The sequence below is a fragment of the Balearica regulorum genome, chromosome Z (genome assembly GCF_011004875.1).
Source record: "Balearica regulorum gibbericeps isolate bBalReg1 chromosome Z, bBalReg1.pri, whole genome shotgun sequence".
NCBI classification, from domain to species: domain Eukaryota; kingdom Metazoa; phylum Chordata; class Aves; order Gruiformes; family Gruidae; genus Balearica; species Balearica regulorum.
In genome coordinates this window covers 56,837,339-56,858,503 of record NC_046220.1, presented here as the reverse complement: position 1 = coordinate 56,858,503, position 21,165 = coordinate 56,837,339, and the positions used below count along the sequence as shown (strand labels likewise).

The 21,165-nt window shown below is 41.7% G+C and overlaps 1 protein-coding gene across 1 annotated transcript in view; it reads right to left on the bottom strand.

Annotated features, from left to right (window-relative positions):
• The window catches only part of LOC104638028 (histone-arginine methyltransferase CARM1), an 82,636-nt gene that overhangs the window by 43,539 nt on the left and 17,932 nt on the right, over positions 1-21,165 (bottom strand). Inside the window, exon 2 of the mRNA XM_075741044.1 lies at positions 14,406-14,531. Within this exon, the coding sequence (XP_075597159.1) occupies positions 14,406-14,531 (126 nt within the window). The remainder of the gene's footprint in view (positions 1-14,405; positions 14,532-21,165) is intronic.

Here is a 21,165-nt window from a genome sequence, read left to right as displayed (position 1 = left end):
GAGCTTCTCTAGCCGGGCAGCAATATCTTGCCGCAACGGGGCAGCCCAGATGGGTTTGCCTCTACGCTGCCAGTTGCTCTGCTTCCACTGCTGTAACCACCCCCACAAGGCATTGGCCACCATCCATGAGTCAGTGTAGAGGTACAGCGTTGGCCACTTTTCTCTTTCAGCAGTATCTAAGGCCAGCTGGATGGCTTTCACCTCTGCAAACTGGCTCGATTCACCTTCTCCTTCAGCAGCTTCTGCAACTCGCCGTGTAGGACTCCATACAGCGGCCTTCCACCTTCGATGTTTTCCCACGATGCGACAGGACCCATCAGTGAAGAGGGCATATGGCTTCTCATCTTCTGTTAGTTTATTATATGGAGGGGCTTCTTCAGCACGTGTCACCTCCTCCTCTGGCGACATTCTGAAATCTTTCCCTTCTGGCCAGTCTGTGATCACTTCCAGAATTCCTGGACGACTGGGGCTTCCTATTCTAGCCCGTTGTGTGATCAGTGCAACCCACTTACTCCACGTAGCATCAGTTGCATGGTGTGTAGAAGGAGCCCTCTCTTTGAACATCCAGCCCAGCACTGGCAGTTGGGGTGCCAAGAGGAGCTGTGCTTCAGTGCCAATCACCTCTGAAGCAGCTCAAACCCCTTCATAGGCTGCCAATATCTCCTTTTCCGTTGGAGTGTAGCGGGCCTCGGATCGTCTATATCCCCGACTCCAAAACCCCAGGGGTCAACCTCGAGTCTCCCCTGGTGCCTTCTGCCAGAGACTCCAGGTAGGGCCGTTCTGCCCGGCTGCAGTGTACAGCACAGTTTTTACATCTGGTCCTGCCTGGACTGGCCCAAGAGCTACGGCATGAACTATTTCTTGTTTAATTTGTTCAAAAGCTTGTTGTTGCTCAGGGCCCCATTTGAAATCATTCTTCTTCCGGGTCACGTGGTAGAGAGGGCTTACTATCAGACTGTAATTCGGAATGTGCATTCTCCAGAAACCCACAACGCCTAAGAAGGCCTGTGTCTCCTTTTTGTTGATTGGTGGAGACATGGCTGCTATTTTGTTGATAATATCCATTGGGATCTGACGCCGCCCATCATGCCACCTTATGCCTAAAAATTGGATTTCCTGCGCAGGCCTCTTCACCTTACTTCGTTTTATGGCAAAGCCGGCCTGCAGCAGGATTTGGATTATTTTCTTCCCTTTCTCAGAAACTTCCTCTGCTGAGTCGCCCCATACAATGATGTCATCAATGTATTGCAGGTGCTCTGGGGCTTCACCCTTTTCCAGTGCAGTCTGGATCAGTCCATGGCAAATGGTGGGGCTGTGTTTCCACCCCTGGGGCAGTCGATTCCAGGTGTACTGGATGCCCCTCCAAGTGAAGGCAAACTGTGGCCTGCACTCTGCTGCCAAAGGGATCGAGAAAAATGCATTATTTTTCTATTAGCTATTATATTAGCTATAATAGCTATTTTCTATAGCTATTATTTATAGCTATATCAGTTGTGGCATACCACTTGGCTGCCTTTGACTCCAGTTCATATTGAAGTTCCAGCATATCTGGTACGGCAGCACTCATTGGCGGTGTGACTTCATTCAGGCCACGATAGTCTACTGTCAGCCTCCACTCTCCATTGGACTTCCGCACTGGCCATATGGGACTGTTAAAGGGTGAGTGGGTTCTGCTGATCACTCCCTGACCCTCCAGTTGACGAATTAGCTTGTGGATGGGAACCAGGGAGTCTCGGTTGGTGCGGTATTGCCGCCGGTGCACAGTTGTAGAAGCAATTGGCACCTGTTGCTCTTCAACCCTCAGCAACCCTACAACAGAAGGGTCCTCTGAGAGATCGGGCAAACTAGACAGTGGTTCAATTTCCTCCGCTTCCAAGGCAGCTATTCCAAAAGCCCACCGGTAGCCTTTTGGGTCTTTGAAATACCCTTTCTGGAGGTAGTCTATGCCCAGGATGCACGGAGCCTCTGGCCCAGTCACAGTGGGGTGCTTTTGCCACTCATTCCCAGTTAGACTTACTTCAGCCTCCAACAGAGTCAACTGTTGGGATCCCCCCGTCACACCAGAAATAGATATCGGTTCCACCCCTTCACAGTTCGATGGCATTAGGGTAGACCGTGCACCAGTGTACACTAAGGCTTTGTACTCCTGTGGGTTCGATGTGCCAGGCCATCGGATCCACACAGTCCAATACACCCTCTTGTCCCTTTCCTCCACCTGGCTGGAGGCAGGGCCCCTCTAATCCTGCTCATCATAGTCACTACTCACCTCTTGCAAAAAGGACTTTTAGAAGTCCCTTCAAGAGGATCATAAGTGCGATCTGGCCTTCCACTTGGTCTGGGGGGGCTGCCCGGTGGAAACTGGAGCAGCATTCTTTCTGGAAGAGTTCCTTTGTACAGCTGTCTTGCCTTGTAGCTCATGTACGTGTGCTCGCAGGGTTGAGGTGGGCTTCCTATCCCATTTCCTCATGTGTTCTCCGTGGTCACGCAGGTAAAACCACGGGATACCTCGTGGTGTGTATGCTCTATATCCCCTCTCTGGAGCAGAAAAACGCTTGCTCCTAACAGCTGAAATGTGGGTCTGTACAGGTGGGGAGCAAGATATATCCTCTTTGAGTTGCCGGACGTCCTGAGACAGTTTCTCCACAGCCGAGACGAGGGAGGAAGAAAGGCTCTCTTCATATTGCCGGAGTCAGCCAGCCACTTCATCCACTGTGGGTGCCTCTTCACTCTTCCAGTCAATTACTGCCAGTGAGTTGGTGTACGATGATGGTGCACTCCATACAAATTTTCGCCACATGGGTCGGGTACACTGGACTTCATTGGGGTCTGTGGGCAACTGTGCGTTGTCTGGATTGTAATAAACCATCTCCCGCACAGCTAATTCCCTCAGATATTGGATACCTCTCTCCATAGTGGTCCCCTTGCCTGGCCAACATACAGCATCTTCGCTGAAAGGATACCTTTCCCTCACACTTGACAGGAGTCGCCTCCAGAGGCTGAGGGCCTGCACCTTCTTCCCAATTGCCTTGTCAATGCCCCCTTCCCTAGACAAGGATCCTAGCTGCTTGGCCTCCCTGCCCTCCATTCCAAGCTACTGGCCCCGTTATCCCAGCAGCAGAGCAGCCAGGTAATAATGTGCTCCCCTGGAAGGCGGCTGAAATCTTTCCGCGTATCTCACAGCTCACTCAGGGACAGGGATCAAGTGATCACTTCTGGTTCTGGCTCTTCTTCTTGTTCTCGTGATGGCCCCGGTTCATCACCATCTTTCATTAAGCAAACCGATTTCCTTGTGTATTTCTTTTTGTATATAGGGGCGACTGACACTGGTATGGGTTGATCTTTTGGCTCGACTACAGTGCCTGTTGCAGGGGCCTGGGCAGCTGCAGTGCCTGTGGGTCCGCTCTCTCCCTCTGGATGGTGCTGTCTACTATCAAGCAGTGTTTGATAGATTGTGGCCAGGGCCCAGCACAGCGCAGTAAGCTGTGTCTCCTTAGAAGCCCCACAGCATTTTCCTTTCAAATATTCCACCATTTTATGAGGGTCTTGCAATTGTTCAGGAGTGAAGCTCCAAACCATTGGGGGTGAAAAGGTCTCGAGATACCCGCCCATACTCTCCCCCATGCCATGCCAGCCCTGACCATTCAGTCTTGGAGAAGATCCCTGGGTGGTATTCTTGAAAAGATTTTTGCTAACCCTGAACAGGAGTGGGAAAACATTCAGGAGAACTAGCAATAGGAATATACTGACCTGAACATTCCAAGGGTATTCAAAATTCTCAAAAATTGTCGTGACCAACCAAAAGGGAAAAGGGGAGGTGAAAGAATGGTAGAATGTATCCCCCCTGTCTTCCCCATAGATTGGGTCCAATTATTAATCAATTCTGAAAGATATTGACCAAGGTACAGGCCTGACTGAAATGCTACATACACATACCAGCTCAAACTCATGACTGTCAATGATATCTCATCATAAGTCATTATTACACAATACAACAACATGAGAACACAAACCCTTCTCCCAGAGGTGATAAACAGCGCCACAGGGATTACATAAACACAGGTTTACAAACCAGAGCCATATGACCAAACAGAACATCATTATGACCAGTGACTGTTTCAATAACATCATAAATGCTTATAACAACTTTGTTTTAACACACTTGGGTCAGACTTGTCCTTATCACAACCCCTCAAGCCCCACGTTGGGCGCCAAAAAGGCCTGACGTGGTTCAGCCCCAGCCGGCAGCTGAGCACCACGCAGCCACTCGCTCACCCCTCCCCCAGCGGAATGGGGAGGAGAACGGGAAAACAAATGGTAAAACCTCGAGGGCTGGGATAAGGGCAGTTTACTGGCACAACAAGGGAGAGGGAAACAATCAACAACAGTGCTGATAACAGATAATAACAATGGGTGATAACAGAGAACGATTTACCGATCCAACGACGACAACCGACTGGACGCTCAGCCCATCCCGAGTCACGCCAAGCCCGCCCCTGCCCGACTAGCCCCCCTTTTATGGTGAGCATGACCTCACATGGTATGGAATAGCCCCCGGCCAGCTTGGGTCACCTGTCCTGTCTCCTTGTGAAATTAACTCTGTCCTTGCCAGAACCAGGACATTTTCCCAATTAAAATCTGAAAATTGGAATTAATTTGAAACTTTTAGCTTGACAGGAAAGCTGTATCTTGCTGAAAACCTGAGGCATTTGTCTGTAAAGTTTTGACTAGCTATGCACTTCAGCTAACTAATGTTTGCTGTTGGACATTAAACCCATGCTAATCAATTATACAGTTTGATAACCTGTCAGAGATATTCTGCAGATATTTTAGGCACTGATAGCCTAAAAACTGAACTGTGTAGAAACTGAATAAACGCCAGCTAAAACTGATTCTTGTGATCACAGATAACATGAACATCCTTCTGAAGAGCCCTGCTTCTGATATCTCTTTTGCACTACTCCCTTCCAAAAAGGAAAGCAGAAGCCCCAGGCCCCTGTAGCACTTCCTGCAGACACATTCATACTCCATTCCTGGTAAACTGTCACTCAAATGGTTGCACTTTGCATAAGCAGAACTGGTATACTGATTTCTCTTTACAAAATGCTTATCCTCACAGCAGAAGACACAGACACACAAACACAAGCTATTAACATAGTGCACCTCACCCATCTGTTCAAAACAGATGGAGTCTCTCACTAGTCCAAAGGGGAAGAGGATGGAGAAGGAATTAAAAAAAAAAAAAAAGGAAAAGAAAAAAAGAGGCTACAGTAATAAACCTGGATGGTTGTTGAGGCAGAAACCCCAGACTAATATACACAGAATAAGGGGAAGAAAACTTAGTGGGGAATAAAAACCCACAAACTCCACACAGTAGTGATCCAAAGTAATACTACTTGCAATAAATCATTAAATAAATCTATTTTACCAACAGCTGTTAGATTTTCTAATCTAAGGAGATTAGCATAACAGCCATGGAGAAGCACTACTCCTACATTATTTTGCATTATCTGTCTGCTGCAGGCTACTATTAAAATGCAGTACCTACGTGGAGAAGTAAATTTGGCCTGGAACTGATGAGGGAGGTATACAGTCATAACTTTGACTATGTTTGAAAACATGAATGGATGTCCATAACTTATCACAAGAATCTTATCATAACTTATCCATAAGTCCATAACTTATCACAAGAATATTCACTTCTAGTGGAGGGTGTCTCTGCTGATGGCAGGGGCGTTGGAACTAGATGGTATTTAAGGTCCCTTCCAACCCAAACCATTCGATGATTCTATGATATGATTGTTTCAAATGATCAAACAGATCAGGCTGTCTCCTGTTAACAAGTGGGACACAGTCTTCCATTTGGAGCAAAATGCCTGCTTTTCAAAAAAGTGAAACGTAGTAAAAATACAGGAAGCTTATCAAGGCCAGATTACTCTCCAAGATGTCAGATGCTGGAGTATTATTTCCAAAGAAGGAAGAAAATCTTTTTGCTTCTATTCAGTTGTAAGTATTTGTGGTGGGTTGACCCTGGCTGAGGGCCAGGTGCCCACCAGAGCCGCTCTATCACTCCCCTCTTTCACTAGACAGGGGAGAAAAGGTACAATGAAAAAAAACTTACGGGTCGAGATAAGGACAGGGAGGGATCATTCTCTAATTATCATCACGAGCAAAACAGAACTTAGAGAGGGAATTCATCTTATTTATTACTAAGCAAAACAGAGTAGAGGAATGAGAAATAAAACCAAATCTTAAAACACCTCCCTCCACCCCTCCCATCTTCCCGGGCTCAACTTCACTCCCGGCTTCAACCTCCGCCCCCCCCAGCGGCACAGGGGGACGGGGAGTGGGGGTTACGGTCAGTTCATCACACATTGTTTCTGCCGCTTCTTCATCCTCAGGGGAAGGACTCCTCTCATCGTTCCCCTGCTCCAGCGTGGGGTCCCTCTCACGGGAGACAGTCCTTCACGACCTTCTCCAACGTGAGTCTCCTCCACGGGGTGCAGACTTTCAGGAGCAAACTGCTCCAGCGTGGGTCCCCCATGGGGTCACAAGTCCTGCCAGCAAACCTGCTCTGGCATGGGCTCCCCTCTCCACGAGTCCACAGGTCCTGCCAGGAGCTTGCTCCAGCGTGGGCTTCCCACGGGGTCACAGCCTCCTTCAGGTGTCTCCACCTGCTCCGGCGTGGGGTCCTCCACGGGCTGCAGGTGGAATCGCTACACCCCCTCATCCTCCCTCCATGGGCTGCAGGGGGACAGCCTGCCTCACCATGGTCTTCTCCACGGGCTGCAGGGGAATCTTGCTCCGGCGCCTGGAGCACCTCCTGCCCCTCCTTCTGCACTGACCTTGGTGTCTGCAGATGTTCTTACATCTTCTCATTCCTCTCTCTGGCTGCAAAAGCTCTCTCTAACTGTTTTTGTCTTTCTTAAATATGTTATCACAGAGGCGCTGATTGGCTTGGCCTTGGCCAGCGGCGGGTCCGTCTTGGAGCCGGCTGGCATTGGCTCTATCAGACACAGGGGAAGCTTCTAGCAGCTTCTCACAGAAGCCACCCCTGTAGCCCCCCCGCTACCAAAACCTTGCCACGCAAAACCAACACAGTATTAGACTTCAGAAATTCACAGTGACACCTATTACAAGTACCCTAGTAAAATTCCAACAGCATTCACCACACAGACTCAAAAGAAAAAGCTCCTAGAAATCCTCGGGTTTCCACCAGTTTGACAATATTTATCCAAAATATTTTTCTCTTTATATTAAACCTTTCAACCAATTATATGGCTTTTCATTACCATAAACACAGCAGATTAGACTAATGGGATTTTGTTCATTTTAACAACTCATTTACTAATATTTCAATCAGCACTAGATTATTTTGTTGTGAACATTACTGACTATTAAATCACAAATTGCAGACTAGGTCACTTACCACAATTCTAATTTGTAAGTAAGTGAATTGCTGCAGCCTTCTTTCAAACTTTTTTTATGAGTCTGGATTTGTGCAATGGGAATGATTTTGTCCCAAACATGTTACTGGGTGAATCATTCCAAGTATCAGCACAGGAGGACTAGATGCCTAGAAATTCAGTCAGTAAGCACTTCATCAGCACGCAGGGGACTCAATCAGTTGTGCCTTTTCACAGGAAACATGTGTGATGGCCTTGTGTCATTCCAGATCAGGAACTGGATGCCACATGTTTCAAATCTCATTATTATATTTCCTAAGTCATACTTTTCCCAAAGCAAAAACCTTTTCTATTTTTATCACCAGTAATATATGCTTTCTTTTGTAAGCAGAAAGCAAAATACTGTATCGCCTCCAAGCTAAACATCCTAACTAAGATGATTTTCTTCTAGTAGAACATTCCATCCATTAGGAAGTGATTCACAGTGATATAAAACAAAAATTAAGCCAAATTGATAAAACACTTGGTTATCAAGAACAATATTAGAGGACTACCTTTAATTTCAAGCTATAACCACACTCCAAAGCAATGTGAACTAGCAGATGCCAAAGCTTCCACCACTATGTCAATCTCACACTAAAATGTTACCACAAGTATAGTCCTGTTTTGTAAAATGGCATTATAAAGTATGTAAATAAAAATGTTTCACTTTCTTTAGAATAGCCATTAGAGTTGCATTAGACAACAAAGAGAGAAATGAGTTTTTAAGTTGTAGTCAAATTTACATAAAGGTTCTACAAAATACTGTGATATTGCAAAACTTTTGAAGTTAAACTGTACTTTGGGAACTACTAAACTAAGAAGCATTAGATCCTTTCTTTTATTCTTCCTCAAAATAATGGATGATTTTTATGTACACAAGCTTCCTCAGAATACAAATTATAGTTTAATGAAGGATGATTATTTGGTTCAGTGCAGTATAATAGGATGACATGGAAGTATTGAGACAGATACGGTTGATGCAGGTGGTACACTTGTGTCTTCTAGTTTTGAATAGCCAGAATTCTGAAAGTATTGGTACATAAAAAGTCTAGTAATGCTTAGTGAGAGCCTCTTCTGAACTGGTGGCCACGTATGTGCCTTACATGAAAGCACTATCTGGTAGCACTGAATTAGTAGCTATCAATTTTCAAAACATTGCCAGCATTTTTAAGACATACCTTGCCTCACTGGAATGCAGTACTATCTATCTGTTTTAAACAAACCCACCCAGCCCCGATCTCTTCCACTCTTACCAGAATATAAGACATTGGAACTAAACGGATTTTTAAACACTGAATGAGTGGACAAACTCCCAATAGAAGCATGTTGCCACCTTCAACACAGAATCGGCACTGCAATATTGTCATTTACAGGCAGGCAGGTCTAGCACTATGCAGATCTAGCAGATAGGAGTAAAAAATCTAGAAATTTAAAATCCTTCATATAGTATTTTTTTCTAAAACTGTGGGAAAATTATGCTAAATTACTTGCCTATAGAAGAGAAGAAAAGCAAAAAAAAATAATCAGATCATACCTGGAAACCCAAACACTAACATTAACTAGCCCAGAATAATTCCAACGAAAATACCAGAATGAGGTAATCAAAAACGGTGGAGAAGCAGTTGACCTTTTCCCAGTCCCCTTTATTTTGTCCTCCCAGGAATCAGCATCAATCAATACTTTAAAATGCTATGCTAAAATCATTCCCACAGAAATGTTCAAAGAAAGCCTGGAGAAACAAGAGGTACTGAAAATAGTGCCATATATGATTATGTCTTGAGCTTCCCCGTAGAATCTACCACCTTGAACACACTGAGTCAGCTCAAAACACCACAAAACTTGTAAATGGCTGCCTCTAACTGGATCAAGAAAAGCAATGGCATAGAAAACCACAGGGTGAGACAATGGCAAACCCAGAGGTTTGAACAGCGAGACTAACAGATATGGACACAGGAGAAAGCATGGTCAGTGGCAGCCTTCTCTGTTAGGATTTCCAAATAGACCAGTCTCCAAAATCACATCATGGGTATTGGTTCTTACACACCACAGTCCCCAGCTCCACATACAACCTGGAAAATTATTATCAGACACTTAATTCTATTGAAGCTGAACAGGTCAATAAAATTGATTGCTGCATACTGCCAAAGCCCACCCAGTGTGCTGGACAGCCACCTAAATGAATTCAGGGAAAGCACCTACAAAGCTTAGAGCCACTTAGTGACAGTGGAGTAATTTAGAAACTGGAATATGGCAGAGAACCAAAGTTTCTGCCTCAGAGGTGAGAAATTAGGGATTACAATTGTGCACGTAGTATGGTTTAGAAGTCAAAACGATCCTGTTTTTTTAAGTCATTCCAGTCGTAAAACCTCCTACCACTCTTTTGAGACTAGCAAATGCTGCACTTCACCATCATTGTGAATTGCAGAAGTGCAATTACAGTTAATGCATTGAATAAGTTCTGCTCTCAACAAGTTGCAACTTATTGTTTATTCAACAAAACTCCTCAAGAGTTTCAAGCTGCAAGATTGAACAGACATTTGTGAATTTAACTGCTTTTCAAATAAAAGATTTGGGTAACCAAACTCTTCTTTTTTTGCTTTTCTAAAAAACGGAATCACTACTTTAAACAGAAACTAGCAAGCAACCACAGTGTCATTTGGTCCTTTACTTCATAGAATTTATTATTTGACACAAACTCTTAAACCACTGAACAGCTTCACTGCAACCTGTGGGTCTTGAGAGGCATACCGATTAGTTGTCCCTACTTACAGTGTTTTGGTTTGCATGACTGAGTGGTCTCAGTACACACTAACTGGAATCCTTCTGGATCAAATTAAACCAAAACATGCACTCCGGGAATAAACTTCAACAGTCAATGGTCATTTAGTCTATGTGACCAGACTAGATATAGTTCAAAGTAAACACACCATCCATTTTTTCCTCCTTCTCAGATGAGTATAGTTTGCATACCAGGCCCCCAACAGCAATTGTTCTGCTCTATAAAATTGTTCCTTCTGGACTGTGTGACTTGCTAATGGCATCATAGCTCATTATATCCATATGTCACGAAGTAATAATTTGGGGGACAAAAAGAATCACCGTAAGACATACCATGTTCCTTTGCTTGAACTATATTGCAGTAATATCATGTACGTTTACACATATAAAATTCAATGTATGCCTGTGGTGGTGCAGATCCCCCAGGCCACCCTATGATCTCAGGATAAGCCCCATGGTGGTCCTATCTTGGATGCAAGTGCAGTGACTTGGGCATCAGGCACTCTCTGGCCACACCTGGGCCACCTGCTGCCTGAATTGTCTACCAGAATGACTCAGCAGGAGTTGTGGCCAGAATGAAGAATCCTGACCAAAGTCAATCATTTCGAGATCCTACAAATAGAGATCCAAAAGCGAGACCATTTGAGCTCTCCGGGACCACCATGGGCGGTGTGACCCAGGATCTCCCCTGAGCTGGTATGCCACTCAGGGTGGATTTCACAAGGATTCAAAGATCATCTGTTGATGATTTCATGAGGACTCAAAGGCCTGATTTCATGAAGTTCACCAACCATCTGTTGATGAATGCTGGCACATAGAAGTGACTAATTCATGAACCTCACAACAAGGGAAATTTTAATCATAGGTTAAACTCTGTATGTGCATGTGTGCGCAATTTGGTTCAGAACTATTTGCCTCTGTGTGTGTCTGTAATTTCATTCAGGATTGTCTGCCTGTCTGTATGTGTGATTTGATTCAATCCCCATCTGTGTGTGCAACTCTGCTCTAAGTTTTGGGTAACCCTTCCCATTCTTGAATCTTTAACTAAGTTGCTATTTTGATTGTAACAAATCCCATTGAATCATTCTGTTAATTTGGCTGATGACTAAATCCTGTTAATAATTATACAACCTAGTCTTGTGATATATCTCAAAAATATTAATAAATCCTAAACTGCTGCTAAACCAAAGACGTGTAACAATCTTATTTGTGACAATGCCTTTAATATATTTCACATATATATATGTATCTACAGACACACACACTCGCATGTCTCCAGCTCAGTTCTGTACATGGAGATTCGCAAGTACTGTATGCTATAAATAACCAAAAACTGTAAATAACACTTTTTTTTCCCACCTGTATTGTGGTTCTATGTAAGTGGCACAGCTATTAGAGCTGGCAGACAACTTTCAAGGTGAGTTGTGCTAGTAAAACAACACTTACAGACACCAGCTATTGGCATGTCCAATGCCTGGATGCACTGTGAAAGTGGCTGGAGACCAGAGTTATGAGGTTTGAAAGAGAAGAAAGGAACCTGCATTCTGTCACAATCTCGAAAGCACAATTCATCCTGTGCTCATGAACTAATTCTGTGCTAAATTAAGCAGGCCATTTCCACCAAGGAGTAGAGAGCTACATACCAAGTCTGCCACAGATGAGTTACAGACTGGTTGTTCGGTCTGTTGCAGATAAATGATCTTTGTTTTTGAAAGAAAAGCCTATAGGCTACTAACTTTCATTTTTATTGCCTGTTTGATCCTACTCAGATGTTTAACATATGTTCAGCAGGAAATGAAAGATACAGTCCATGATTTATGACTGTCTGAATGCTGGAACCAGAACAGCAATTCTCTGTGTGGGCACAAGCAGGGCATGAATTTCCCTCTCCCCCCATTCCTCTCTCCTCATCTTCCTCTACCTTCCTAAAAGACAGAGGACTTAAAAAACCCTAAGATTTTTACTATACATTTTCATAACTAGCACTTTAACGTATGAAAAAGTTTTCAGTCCATTTTTTAATAACAGCATTATTTTTTACACATACACATTTGCAAATCCATAAATCTGAGAGTAACACCTACACTTGCACACAGCAAACAACAAAAGGTTATCTTCTGCTCTATAGCCTTGACTTCTTTGTAAAAACATACAACTTTCTCAAGACTAGGTGCTATTTAATATACTCAACATGTAGAAGAAGCAACCAGCAAGGTTGCTGGTGTGGGGAAACAATACACTACAAGTAACTTTCAGCTTAATGCAGCACCCAACACTGCTGCATTTGATATCAACAGGTTTGTTATTTAATCTGAACAATTACTTTGATCAATCCATTATATTCCTGTCATTTTATCAGTGAGTTGTTGCATGGACTAACAGACCATTTAAATTTATTTTTCCCTGATTTTTAAAGATGGAAAAAAATATAGAAAACACTCAATTTTGTCATATTAAGAAGCAATCAGAAGTAATAAATGAAGACACATATCTGTACAGTTCTTATGTATTTCACAATATGCAACTATATAAATAAGCTAAACACAATCACCAAGGAATATAGCTAAAGAGAGAACTGAATTTACCACTTAATCTTCGAGGCACTCCTGTCAGGAAAAATATCAAACCATACAGAAATTAACTGGATTTTTTTCAAATACTTGTTTGTAAAGGTGGGAAAGAGCACTAAGAGAAACTTCTTTTGCCTTGGGATCCCAAACTATCAGTGCATTTTGGAATCAGAACCTTTCTAGGTAGGCAAGACATAGTAGAGATTGCAGACAAAAGAGTACTGAAAAACTTGCCTGACTCCTTAATTATTAGTTATTAATTATCTCAGCAGTGAGCTAATAAATCTCTAAACAACCTAATCTCAATTATCGCTTCAGTTATGATGTGGGTCTCTGTAAGATACAATATTGTATTGAAGACTCAAAATTAATAACTTACTTAATGGAAGCACGATATGGAATCGAAACACTCAGATACATAGATTAAAAAAACAACAGACACTCACAGTCATTCTTAACTTACATTCATACTGTTTTAGTAAGCTAAGAGGATGAAAATGTGAATAGTTTTTCTTGACGGATACAGATGTAACCAGGCTGTAACCAGGTAGGTGTTCAAAGGCCACCCAGATTTGGCACCCAACTGAAAAAAACAGGTTAGTCTAAAAACTGTATTTTCCAGTAGAGTGGGACTCAAGAGTTCATATATTGTGTCTATATTACACAGGAGTAGCAACTTATTGCACTATGAAACCCATCTCCATCCAAATTCTCAGCGCTTGATGCTTTGAAATATGTATGTGTCTTTAAATAAGCTGCCAAAAAAAAAATAATCTAATTGGTCTGTGCCTCAGTTTCCACACAATATAAAATGGAAATAACTGTAATGGCCTCCTGGAAGTCACCAGGCCTACTGATGTAGGCTGCTATATAAGAACTCCTGGTTATTGCTAAAAAGGAAGCTGTATGTTACACAATCTGAAAATGAGTTGTGGCCGTGCTGCACACTACTCAGAATAAATAGGCAGACTTCTGAATTTTCTTGCATAAAAACTAAGAATATTTTTTCAAAAGCCGATATGGGAACATGAGGATAGCACATATTAAAAAGTCTCAGCTGTTGGATTTACAAAAATGCAAGTCAAGTGGAATTATAAAAATACAGATCTCAACATTCTACTAAAATAGTCATGTTTCTACGACAGAGTGAGTTTCTTTTTCAGCATCACTACACACAAAGTATCTATCCTAAAAACTGCAGGTGGATGTTAAACTACCTCAATTAGCTATACAGACAAACAGATCTGCAAGACAATTTCTGAATGGGGACCAACAAGTGGCAGATTGCCCACACAAAGCATTACATTTACCAGTTATTACAGTTTATGAAGTTAAGTCATATGAATGCATTATCTGCATTTGCTTTCTTCAGAAAATCAATCTGCAGCTGTTTTGCAAAATGTTATGTCCACTATGTGAATGGTCCATAGTCCACAAAAGCCAGATGGAGTGGGTTAGAGGCAAATGAAGTTGCACAAATCATCATAACAAAATGTAATATTTAAATAGTCAACATGAAACAGGCAGAAGACAACCTATTTAAAAACAAACTTTAGCAATACAGTAGCAGGGCAGGAAGGCGAAGATACTCACAAATGCAAGATGTACTTACCAGCTTGTGACTTAAACTGGAGCAAGACAGTGCTGTATCCCAGCGTAATTAACACAGACTGTCTTCCAACACGACAGTATTCAGTGTCTCTGTTAACCAAGCATTTAAACACACAGACTCCATCAGCTGAAGGGAAAAAAATACTTTAGAAAACTTCTAGCAGTTAAAAACAAAACCATATAAAGAACTAGATTTCTCTTTAGATTAACAATATACACAAGCACGTACCTGAAGCACACAACTTGGTGAAAATGCACTTTAACATGTTTTTTCTTAATACAATTTTCCAGTGACCTACAGTTTCCATCTGACTTATCATCCATTGAAGTTGCCCTGTCCTGAGAAGAAAGGGCAATTTTTCCCTGGATCCCAACAGTCTTAAATTAACTTTTTTTTCTACTTCTTTTACTTCTGTAATCCTATGTGCCAAAGTCCTGACAGCCTCTAGAGATGCTGCTCTGGCAAATGAAATGGCAGGGTAAAGAGTCAGGGATACATTACATTGACTAAACAAGGAGAAGTAAACTACCTTTTTCCAGTAAACACACACTATGTACCACAGCATGTATGGCAACTATCAATAAACCTACCATGTGAGAAAAAGTAATGCCATTTGTCAGACAATGAAGAACATGTAAGTACTTCAGAGCTAGGAACAAGAGCAGCAGAGGGCAAGCCTGTGTACTGTGCTTTTTGGGGAGGGGGATCCCATATCAGAGGCTTAAGTGATAAGCCTCGCAGCTGTCAGGAGGCAACTGTGTGAGCACATCAAGCAAGATGCACATTATTACTTTCAGAAACCTGAAACAGGTCTGAACGGGAACTTCATGCAAACAGCAGCTACGGAGATGGGCTACAATAGGTAAAGCTTTTAAATTATAGGGAGTTTGTGTCATATACGTCTTCATCACTGAAGCAGCAAAGCTCCAGAACTTAATATCCCTGGACCATTCTTGCATGCATTTGAATCCATTTTGCTGACAACAAGTATTTATTATGGTTCTTCCATGCACATTTTATCCTTCTGGAGATAAATGATAAAACAAAACAAAAAACCCCACCAGAACTAGAAAAAGTAAAAGGTTTAAGGAAAACCAGAAGAAGAGAACTAAAAACAATAGTTCACAAAATGGCAGTAACACAGAAAAGTGATATACTGCAATATACTAAAAACTGTGCAAAAGAAAGAAACTGAAGGAAAGCCAGAATGAAGGGGAAGAAAATACACATCTTAAAAAGCAAGAGATGTAATAAATAAATTATTAATAATTTTAATTATTAATAAAAATTATTATTAAAAGCTCAGTAGAAAGCTAATTATATACTGCTGAGCTATGTTATTCTGCTAGTAATATTTGAAGGACCAGAGTGGCATATGTAGTGACTAAGGCATACATAGCCACATCCTACAGGCACCCGGTGCATTTTTTTAAGCCTTACACTTCACAGCATCCTTTGTGATGAGAAGTGAACAGAAGAGAGAGAACGACCACTATAAGGTCTTCCACATGTCAAGCAAGGTTTACTGAGGCAAAAAATGTTGTCAAGAAAGGGGACGTGTCCTGCCTGGACTGGCACACTTACATCTGCACTCTCATTTATATTTGTAGCTTCTTCTGTAATTCAGGCTGATGAACAAACCAAAGGCAGACAACTGGACTTGCTACAATCTGTCACCATTGTCTTTTTAATGGAAGGCACACTCAGCCTTCTATTCCCTGCAGAGCCAGCTCCTCTGGTGTACTCTTTTTGCACACTATGTACTGCAGTTCCCTAACTATCTGGGCTTATTACAGTTTGCCAAAGCATTTCATAGCTTTGCAAAGTGGCGTTCCAGAAGTCTTGGCTGAAGCACTTGTCTTGTTTACGTTTCCCACAATGCAAGCTTTTCTTCAACCCATAACCATCAATGCCATCTTCCACATGAACTTTTAAAAATGTATATACACTGCATCAGCTATTTAGAACAATCAGGACTAATGAAACACTCAAGCTAGTTGTAAAAACAAAATACTCTCAAGGTACAGCAGTACAGGAGTGAATCAACCTACTTCTAGGTCACACTGTCTCTCAGCACACAAATGAAATTGTCTTTTTACTTCTGTCTCAGTTCATTCATACTCATCTGCATCTGGGTCAGGGCAATCCCAAACATAGATACAGGCTGGGAAGAGAATGGATGGAGACCAGACCTGAGGAGAAGGACTTGGGGGGTGTTGGTAGATGAAAAACTGGACATGACCTGGCAATGCATGCTAGCAACCCAGAAAGCCAACCGTGTCCTGGGCTGCATCAAAAGAAGCGTGGCCAGCTGGTCGAGGGAGGTGATTCTGCCCCTCTACTCTGCTCTCCTGAGACCCCACCTGGAGTACTGCATCCAGCTCTGGGGGCCCCAGCACATTGAGCTGTTGGAGTGAGTCCAGAGGAGGGCCATGAAGCTGATCAGAGGGCTGGAGCACCTCTCCTATGAGGACAGGCTGAGAGAATTGGGATTGTTCAGCCTGGGGAAGAGAAGGCTCCAGGGAGACCTTACAGCAGCCTGCCAGTACCTAAAGGGGCCTGCAGGAAAGCTGGAGAGGGACTGTTTACAACAGCATGTAGTGACAGGACAAGGGGTAATGGGTTTAAGCTGAAGGAGGGTAGATTTAGATTAGATATTAGGAAGAAATTCTTTACTGTGAGAGTGGTGAGGCACTGGACTATGTTGCCCAGAGAAGTTGTGGATGCCCCATCCCTGGAAGTGTTCAAGGCCAGGTTGGATGGGGCTTTGGGCAACCTGGTGTAGTGGACGGTGTCCCTGCCCATGGCAGGGGGTTGGAACTAGATGATCTTTAAGGTCCCTTCCAACCCAGGCCATTATATTATTCTATAACTGTATTAATGCTGCTTGTTTGTTTGTTTGGGTTTGGTTTTTTTGTACTGGAGGCCCAAAATTGGATATTTACTCAGCCTGGAGATGGCTTTGGGGGGACATAACACTGATGTGGAGGTCTTTGAGAAGATGAAGCCAGGCTCTTTACTGAGGTGGCCAGTAGAAGAATGTGAGACAGTGGTGGAGCTAAAGCAGAGGGCCTTTTACTCCATTAAAGCAGAAGACCACTAAACAGATATGGACTTGTTTTCAACTCAGACATAAGCACATCGATATAACATTGCTGCATAACCATTTTTGTATGCAATGGTCCTGTAAAAAACAGTATTGCCATTGGCAGGAACAAGCCACAGACTAATGCAGACTGTGCAAGGCTTTTTATCATATATATGTACTTGGGAATTATTTGTAAATATTTGCCTTTTTCCACGAGGATAAATGTCTGCCTCATTTCACATGTGAGGTCCAAACACAGAGATTGTTATTCAGAAAACTGCACAGAAAACAGTGTTGGAATGACTCCTGCCTGATAATATTCCACACAGATATCATAAAATCTTCAAACAAAAATATTTGTTTATTTATCCTCAGTATACATTTTACATTCAGAATACATAACATGGAAGAAATCTGTACAGAGCAGGATGAAAACATGTTAATGTTTTCTTTTTCTTTTTTGCTATTCAGATCTTAATTTAGAGTGGGTTTTATTTTTTTTTCACCTGTTAAGCAGTCCAACCTTTTCATAAGATTACTCACTTACTCACAGGAGCTTGATAAATCATCATTACAAGTGCAGTCATTAAAAGAAGTTTCAAAAGTTGCTGCATCAGAGGAATGAAGATTAATCTCCTCTGATCTAAACAAAAATACATGTTATCTTTATGGTGGTTATTTCAAACTAGACAAATCCTTCAATAGTTAGCACAGTATTGCTCAATAACTGTGTTAGCAGCCAGACATCCCAAAGCAAACTGATTATCACATGCGAGAGCTGAACACCACCCTGCAAAGTGTGGAAAACCTTATCTCACAACAGATATTAATTTGTCCTCAGCATAGTCAAACTATAGGGTGGTCATTCACAGGTTACATTTAATTCAGGGCAAAGATGACGGTACGCAGCCAAGCTTAGGAAAGGCAGCACTTCCAAAGAGGTGGAAGGTAGTCAAAAGTCTGGCATGAGCCTCAAGGCTGCTTCTTCCTCAAGTGAATGATCAGTAACCTCTGGAGATGAGGCTGATCTGAAGTTAAACAGAATCCTAAACATGAATACCTGTATGAAAAGAAACATGCAATCCGAGCTTGGCTTTTATACTGGTAAAGAAACCTAGGGACACAGAGTTTACTGAAGAACATCAAGTGTGTCATGGGGAAGTTTCTTGAGAAGTGGATAACTGGGAGTATCTTAGAGAAAAAAACAAAACAATTGGGAGTTGATCTAAACATGCAGACAGACATACTAATATGCTTTAACTTCCATTTCTACTTACGTTCTTCTAGAAATGTGTAGTATCTATTGTATGTGTGTATATATATAAAATACATTGTGTATATATATATATATAAAATTTTTACTACCTGTATGGGTTGTAAGTATAAATTTATTCTCCTTTAATTTCCCTGTCTACAGTTACAGTGATCACACTAAGATCGTACCACACAGGTTATATCATAGGAGTATAAAGTACTTCAAGTTTTGCTGGTTGCTTGACACCCCTAAAGCCACAACCATCATATACAATTCAGAATCTCTACAGAAATCTCGTGCATTCATTCCACTTATTTATTGCCAAAACCAGCAAAAACACAAATAATGAATCTATCTATCCAGCCATGAAGGGCTGGTATTTGGAAAGCCAAAGTTCAGCTAGACTTGAAACTAGCAAGGGATGTCAAGGACAGCTAGAAAAGCCTCTGCTATTACATTATCTTTAAAAAAACACAAAACCAAACAACTATTTTCTAGGAGAGCTGAGGGTAAGCCAAAAGACTGAAATTCATAAACTACAATACGCATTGTTTATACCCAGGACAGCGATACAGTGGCCCCAATCATAACGCAGTAACACTCTATTCCTTCAATGCAGCTGCTTGAAATAAGACCCCAGACCATGAATTCCATGTCCCAGTGTGTATTTTATTTACAATACAAACAGGCTACTACAGGAGGGTGCAAGGACATTTCCTTTACCCTTGTTCCAAAAGTCAGCATTAAAACAAAATAAATAAAAAAATTATTCTCTACTAAGCCTATGGGAACAGGTCACATACAGCACCTTTTCTGTTGGTGAGAGAAATTAGTTCCTTTTCATAAGTCTTTATGTTTATTCAACATGTGAAACAAATTTTAGCAGAGTTTACTACAAGGAGCGTCTTTCTGCTTCTTCCTACTATGCTGTAGTGCATATAGATATGACCTTAAAACTTATGTAATTTCAAGATCTGTGAAATCATACAGGTAGTCTTAGCAGGGTTTAAGAAAAAATTTAAGAAAATGAAATGGAAAAGAAAAAACTTCATCGCACTCAGAATCAAAAAAACCCACCCCTTGGTACTTGTTTGTTTGGTGGTGGTGGGTTTTTTTGCTTTTTTGTTTGTTTGGTTTGTGGTTTTTTTTTAAAGTCATCATAATAACTAATATTCAAACAACAGATAATAAATCCATCACAGCTTTTGCAGTTTTGATTAACTAGTGTTCAAGGGCGCAGATGTTTCTGAACAATTCTTCTCAAAGAAAATCAATGTTACCAAGTCTAAAGATCAAGCAGGCACGTCTTCACCTAATTACGTCATGGTCTACTGCATACAGCATGTTTCATGCAGAACACTACAAAAAGTTTTATGAAAATCAAGAATAGCTGCTCAGAAAAAAATGAAGCATATGGCTAACATTTCATCTGATAGTTACTAACAGTAAAGAGAAAATTTGTACCGGTTTTTGTCCAAGCAAAGCAGACTTAGAGGACATAACCTGAAGTGACTCCATCAAAATTTAAACATGATGAACCTAAATGATTGAAGTTTGCAAGAAATCCATTCACAAACAAGAATACAAGAGGGCGAAAGGTCAGCCACATCCCAAGGGGCTTGAAGCACTACTCATAGCATTGTTAGGCAAAAATATTATTTATTACCACAATTTTAGGTGCATGTTAAGAGAATAGAATATGGCATTCAGAAATTTTCACTTCCAGCTGTCACTTAAATATTCCTACAACCCACATTTACACTGATAGATCTAATGGCCATTTTCCAATGGAATCAACTCAATCAACAGTTTGTTCCAAAGTCTCTCACTCATTGTGTCTTCTGCCATCTATCAGTTGCCAATTAAAATTAATATATCTTGGTTAAGCCATAAGTATAGCAAAATTAACTGCCTGCTAACTTGGAATATTCTACATGTTCGCTGGAGCTCCTGTGGACGTTCCCCATATATTTTTTGACCTGTAGGGAACAGAGGGCAAACACCCAGATGCTGTCACGTTTCCTCTAGACTATAAACTATTAATACAACAGCATCAGAAAAAACATATTTGCCATGTACAGATCTGTACAGATCTTTCTTCACCTTGACAGACAGGCAGCATAATGCTGTGTTATTTCAGAATAGCAAAAAAAGACAGAAAAGCACCAGATGCTGTATTCTGGTATCAAGGCTCAAGGCAATAAAGATGGTGCCCACTGTCTTACTCTGCAGAAGTATTTGACAGGTGAGTGAAATATTTTTTCTTTCTCTTTTTCCCTCAGTTAAAATAGAAAAGAAAATAACACAGTTCAAACTCAGAACGCAGAATCAATAGCATCTCAATTTATTGCTTTTGCATTGCACTGACCATGACAGCTCACTGCACGGTTGCAACAGCCAACAGCTACAGAAGGACT